The 6,714-nt window shown below is 34.1% G+C and overlaps 1 protein-coding gene across 2 annotated transcripts; it reads left to right on the plus strand.

The window, feature by feature from the left end:
• The first annotated feature begins 2,310 nt into the window (after positions 1-2,310).
• On the plus strand, positions 2,311-6,305 carry LOC109601310 (protein hunchback). 2 transcript variants are annotated; one of them, XM_020017539.2, is made up of 4 exons: positions 2,311-2,348; positions 2,396-2,517; positions 3,575-3,693; positions 3,999-6,305. In XM_020017539.2, exons 3-4 carry the CDS (start codon positions 3,586-3,588, stop codon positions 5,613-5,615), a joined length of 1,725 nt encoding a protein of 574 aa, XP_019873098.2. In that variant the 5' UTR covers positions 2,311-2,348; positions 2,396-2,517; positions 3,575-3,585; the 3' UTR covers positions 5,616-6,305. The 2 variants fall into 2 exon arrangements, with proteins under 2 accessions (XP_019873098.2, XP_019873097.2); XM_020017538.2 differs by lacking the exons at positions 2,311-2,348; positions 2,396-2,517 and adding an exon at positions 3,284-3,456.
• Positions 6,306-6,714: the final 409 nt, after the last annotated feature.

Here is a 6,714-nt window from a genome sequence, read left to right on the forward strand (position 1 = left end):
AATCTACTTAGAAGTTCTTGACTTAAGTCAAATCTAACACTGCTTAAAAAATTGAATAACATGTGGTAACATTACAAAATTTATTTGTGTGTTGAGTTTTCTGGAAATAGACATTATGACCAGTTTATTTTTTGTGTGACTAAGTAATAAACAATCCCATGTCAATATCACCTAGATTTTATTAATTTTTACGCATAAACAAACATATTTTTTTATTTTTAACGCGTTTCAAAAGATGAATCTGGGTCGATCTTTATGATTTATGGGGCCGTGCAGTGCGTGTTCATGTATTAAAATCAATAAAAATAGACTAATAATAAAAAAATCCGTTAAAAATAACTTACGAAATTGATTTTTAAAGAACTGTAAATATTTATTAGAAACCGAAATTTTCCACATTCTTAAATAGGTTACGGTTGCGACATGGTTTCAGATGGGTCAGAAACGACGTGACTGGAAACTGTACTCGTACAGAAAATAGAAATAACCGGCTGCTCCAAAAAACTGAACGCAAACAAAAATTATCCAAAAATTACAAAACTGTTACTTAATTAACGATTAAAATTATTGGAAGCCGAAATTAAAGGAGGCCAAAATTTAGAAACATTAACGGAACATTTATGTTTTAATTTTTTATTCGAAAAACTCCTTTAATTATAGAAAATAAACAAATAATTCTGAAATTAAGTATATACAATTAAATATAATTTGTTGTTGTTGTATAATGTTTTATAAATAATATTTTTGCCTACTACTATAGATTTATGGAACATTTGTTTCTGCTATACAACAGAGGGCAAAAATTTAGAAACATTAGAGTTTGTTTTAATTTTAATTTAAAAAACTATTTTAATTATAGAAAATAAACAAATAATTGTGAAATTAAGTATATATGTACGAATATAATTTTATAAACATTTTGTAAATAACACTTTTGTCTACTATTTTTATGAAACAATTGTTTTTTATATAATAATAGGGGGTAAAAATTTAAAAACATTATAGTCAACATTTATGTCTTAATTTTAATTCAAAAACTCCTTTAATTATTGAAATAAACTATTATCTCTGAAATTAAGTATATAATTAAATATAATTTTATCAAAATTTTATATATAATCTTTTGCTTACTACTATAATTTTATGAAACATTTGTTTCTGATATACAATAGGGGCAAAAATTTAGAAAATTTAAAATCAACATTTGTCTTTTAATTTTAATTCAAAAACACGTTTAATTATAAAAAATAAAGAAATAATCATAAAATTAAGTATGTACGATTAAATTAATTTAATTTAATTATTAATATTGTCAAAATTTTGTAAATAATACTTTTGTTTACTATTTACGTGAAACAATTGTTTGTGATATACAATAGGGGGCAAAAATTTAGAAACAATAAAATTAACATTTGTTTTAATTTTAATTCAAAAATTTCTGAAATTAAGAATATACAAATATAATTTTATCACAATTTTATAAATAATACTTTTACTTACCACTATATATTTATGAAATATTTATTTCTGATATACAATAGAGAGCAAACATTTAAAAACATTAAAGTCAGCATTTGTGTTTTAATTTTAATTCCAAAACTCATTTAATTATGAAAAATAAACAAATAATACTAAAATAAAGTATGTACAATTAAATTAATTTAAATTAATTATTAATATTGTCAAAATTTTATAAATAATAATTTTGCTTACCACTATATTTTTAAGAAAGAATATACACTAAGGGGCAAAAATTTAGAAACATTTGGGTTAACATTTGTGTTTTAATTTTAATTAAAAAAAAATCCTTTAATTATAGAAATAAAAAATATTTTTGAAACTAATTATACATAATTAAATATTGTAAATATTACTTTTGCTTACTACTATACTTTTATGAAAAAATAAGGTAAAAAATGTTAAAAAGTGGTTCAAGTAAACTTAAATACAGTTTGTTTAAGAGACAGACTAAGGTAAACACATATTTTATTATTATATTAATTAATTAAATAATTATAATTTAATCTATTGCAGTTGTTATTTTGCTGCATAAACGTTATCAATTCTATATGAGCTGATTATTTTCGGTTACACAACTAGACAATTATTAATAATTTGGTTTTGGAGAGATAAATTAATTTTTTGAAATAATGCACAAAACAATAACTAATTTATCTGTTATTTTTGATTATTTAAAATTAATCAGATTAATGGAGCACTTTTGATGAAACACACCTCTTTAGCTGTTTTTTCTAGATAATATTTTCAATACAAACAACAGTTGAAAACTATGTTTTGTACCTCGATAATATGTTTCCTTTTACTATTACACAAATTTGTTGATTTAGGTAAAAATACATTTATTTGTAATTATTAAATATTTACTAATTTTTAGGTACACAATAACCATTGGAAAGTGCTGAATAAATTTCGAGTCTTTATCGACCATTTGGCAGTGTCACCCAGCAACTGCATTTGAAAGCACCCAAACTCCGAATCCTCCGGGTGGAAGAAAGGGTGAGTTACAACTAAAATTGCACTTCCTCATTTTTTTAATACAACAACGACCTTGTCGAAAAGTCAAATGTCCCAGCAACATGTTTAAACCTTTTTATTTCGCATTGTAAATCATCCGGAATTGCCGTTTGGGCGTGTTTCGTAATTTTTCTCGGAACGTTTTGATAGGCAAATTTCTGAATTGCCAAACAAAAAAGACAGGTAGGCATTTTTGCAAGGGTAACAATGCGCGTTTCGTAAAAGAGTTACCTCTTTTAAATGCACCAAGCTCCATAGAAATTACCATAATTTCGGATTATTTTGCAGATTTGCGACTCAACAAAGTCAATGTTTATGGGTTATTCCGAACAACATTCATAAATAACTTTAAATAACTACAAAAAGTGGTTGTTTTTGTTGGGATGACGTAAATGGAGCGATTTATCTCCGGGGAACTTTTTTTCGAAAGTTTGTCGGATAGTTCGGTCCAAGTGCGCCTCAGAAAAACATCAAATTGGCGTAGATTGCGCGTCTCGTAAAAATCAACCGATATCGCACAATAACAATTTCAATATGTACGGTTTATTGTCCATTTATCCCATTACTCAAAAATAACGATCGCATTTTTTTTAATAACGCATAAAAGCTTTTAATATACGCCGGACATAAATCGTGCGAGAGAGCTTTTGGGAAGCTTTCCGGGCTGGTGGGGATGGCGTCGTGGGTGGGGTGAAGGAAAACAACGCCGGTGGTGGGAGATGTCCAGTGCATGGCTATCTGGATTTCAGGCATGGACCTCAAAGCTCAGTCTTGTTTTGACGCTTACACTGTACACACGTGTGCTTATCAATGTTGTGAACATTGCAGTGAAGTTTTGTGTTTGTTATTGACTGTTTTTAAACTGATTTTTTGTGAACCAGCCCAGGACTAGCTTTTTTATGGATTACCACTTTCGATTAGGTACTTAAGTTTTTTTGTGTATTATCGATTGATAGTGTGTTATCGATGCAGTCGGGATAAACAAGAAACTCGGGCCACACGTGATTGAACTATCTACAATTTTGTTTACTATTTGCAGAGAGCAGTCAAATGCAAGTCGCACCGCCAACCAGCGTCAACCTCTCAATGAGTGGATACCCTAATAACATGATGGCAACTAATCCAGCTCCAGCCATGCCATGGCAATATAAAATTCCGGTAAGCCCAACTTGATTAATCATACGTTTGTTTTCACCAGCACAAATAATCTAATAATATAAACGAGTCAGCTCATGTGAATTGTTTATTGGTACGAAATTTTATTGTGCCCATTAAAACATAACAGTGCCACTCTAAAAATATACCGGCACTATTTTTATTGAGCATATATTTGTGTTTCGTTTTCTTTCAAAACCTATCCGTAAACACATGAAGGAGTCTATTTTTAAACTCTTCATGTATGTTACGCAAACATCTTACAATATATAGGAAATCATCATTAACCAATCTACTTCTTGTTGCAGAAGGAAGAGCCGATGGATGATCGCGACGACTCCGGCATTAATTCCGGCATCTCATCCCCGGCCAGCGATAGCAGCCAGGATTTGATGAACCCCTATTCGCCGCAGTCGGGACCGGCCGCCAACGCAATGAACGGCCAATATTCCCCGCCCCTGTGCTTACCCGACGGTAGTGCCCAGTTCCACACAAGGACCAGCGCCCCTATGGACACAATGTACCAAATGCCCGCCGCAAGACCGCCTTACTATTCCACCCCGGTGCCAGCCAAAAGCACCTACCCCACAAACTTGCTCACTCCTCCAATCTCTGAACCTTCACGGGATATTAAAGAAGAGTCAGAACCCGAAGGTGACGTTAATGAAGATGCTCTAAGGCACCTCCAACGTGCCTTCGGCCAGAACTCATTCCATTCGGCTGAGGCCCCCAAAAGCGGCGACGAATCCAAATCAGATGAAGACTCGAAATTGAAAACTCCCACGAAAAGCTCCAACAAAAGGAAGTTAGTGAAATGCAGACATTGCTCCGAAACTTTCACATGCAAGGAAGACATGTGGGAACACTACAGAGTCCACATCAAGAGCGAAAAGCTCCTCGCTTGCCCACATTGCCCCTTCGTCACCGAATACAAACACCACTACGAGTACCACATCAGAAACCACGACGGAAGCAAGCCCTACAAATGCGAGGAGTGCTCCTACGAGTGCGTGAGCAAGTCCATGTTGAACTCCCACATGAAGTCGCATTCCAGCGTCTACCAGTACCACTGCAGGGACTGCAACTACGTAGCCAAATATTGCCACAGTTTAAAGCAACACTTGCGCAAATACAGCCACAGACCCGGCGCCGTTTTGAACCCGGACGGCACGCCGAACCCCTTCCCCGTCATCGACGTGTACGGCACCAGACGCGGGCCCAAAGTCAAGAAGATCATGGGACCCAAAAACGAAGAACCGGAGCCCAACCAGCAAGTGCCACCGCAGATGCCTTTGATGAACCAGCTCATGATGAACCCGACCCAGCTGGGCAACTTCCCGTTGCTGCCGCAGATACAACAGATGCAGCAGTTCTTCCACCCACTATTGGGCGCTTTGTCGCAGCAAATGATGCTGCAGAACTTGGAGCGGTTGGCCCGGGAGAGGAACCTGTCCAACTCCACGGACGAGCCCGAACAAGACGCCACGATGGCGGTTCCCAAAATGGAGGAACAACAACAACAAGAGGAGCGGCAACAGCAGGACGCCGGCTCGGAGACGGACGAGTCCGGAGCGTTGGACCTGAGCAAAACCAAGTCGGGCACGAGCCGCCGCAAGGGGCCGGCCTTCAAGCTGTCGCCGCACAGGAACGACACGTCCGACGAAGACGACGAACAGCTGACCACGATGTTCAGCAACGTGGAGGTGGTGCAGAATCGCGAGGAAGAGCCCGAGAAGCCGGTGAAGGAGAGCGAGAAGGAGAACACGGAGTGCCAGTACTGCGACATCGACTTCCGCGATCCGTTGCTCTATTCGTTGCACATGAGGTTCCACTCGGGTCCGGATCCGTTCACCTGTAGCATGTGCGGCGAACACCATCCCGACAAGCTTAGGTTCTTCTTGCACATCACGCACAAGCCCCACTAAAATGTTTATTTGATGACAAATATGTGGAACATTTTGTATAGAGACAACATAATTTTATATGTTTATTTGCGAATTATTTGCGGTATATTGAAAACTAGAACCCAGTCAACGGACTGGCTAGTCATGCTTGTGATTTAGGTATTTTTATGTGCAATTTTATCTGGTTCTAGTTTTCAATAACTCAACAAAATTTATTTTGCTGATTGTTCATTCATAATATTATTGTGTTTGAACAATCAACAATTCTTTATCGTTTTGAATGTTTTATTTATTCCTCCGTAAATGTATTTATGTTAATTGTAGTTTAAAACATTATTTATAAGTTTGTGTGTTTGTAATCGTAACCAAAAATGATTCTAGTTGTTAAGATAGGTTTTATCGATAGGGACCATTCAAGACTGATTTTTGTAGCGAAGAGGGTGAGAATGACCGAACTAAAATGTTTTCGTATAAGTCATGTATATATGTTTTGAATCTAGATCTGTTGAGGAAAGCAGTATTAATTTAAAATATTTTTATTAATTTAGTCTTTAGAATTAGTACCTTTGTATTTAGTCTGTCTTCAATTGTTTTCGTATTTTTTTTAATACATTATGTTTTATAAACATTTCTGAGCGGAATCAAAATTAAGTCAAGTATTAAAATATAATTTTAAGTATGGATGAAATAAAGAGGAAATTTATACATATATATTTCATGTGTTTTTTGCCCCTAAACCTTTCTAAACATTTCTGGAAATAAACTTGAACAGAAAAACATTATTTGGAGTAAGGAAGATAAAAATAATACAGATATTTATAATTACACTTTTAATAGAAAACTTTTTCATGAATTAATACGAATTTTATTGACTTCTATTGTTTAATATCAATCTTTTTAATATGGATGAAATAAATAAGAAATTTATACATATATTTCATGTATTTTTGACCCTAAACATTTCTGGAAGTAAACTTGAACAGAAAAACATTATTTGGAGTAAGGAAGATAAAAATTTTACAGATACTTCATAATTACACTTTTAATAGAAAAGTTTTTCATGAATTAATATGAATTTTATTTACTTCTATTGTTTAACATCAATCTTTTTAATATGAAT

Source organism: Aethina tumida, chromosome 4 (assembly GCF_024364675.1).
Source record: "Aethina tumida isolate Nest 87 chromosome 4, icAetTumi1.1, whole genome shotgun sequence".
Taxonomy (NCBI): domain Eukaryota; kingdom Metazoa; phylum Arthropoda; class Insecta; order Coleoptera; family Nitidulidae; genus Aethina; species Aethina tumida.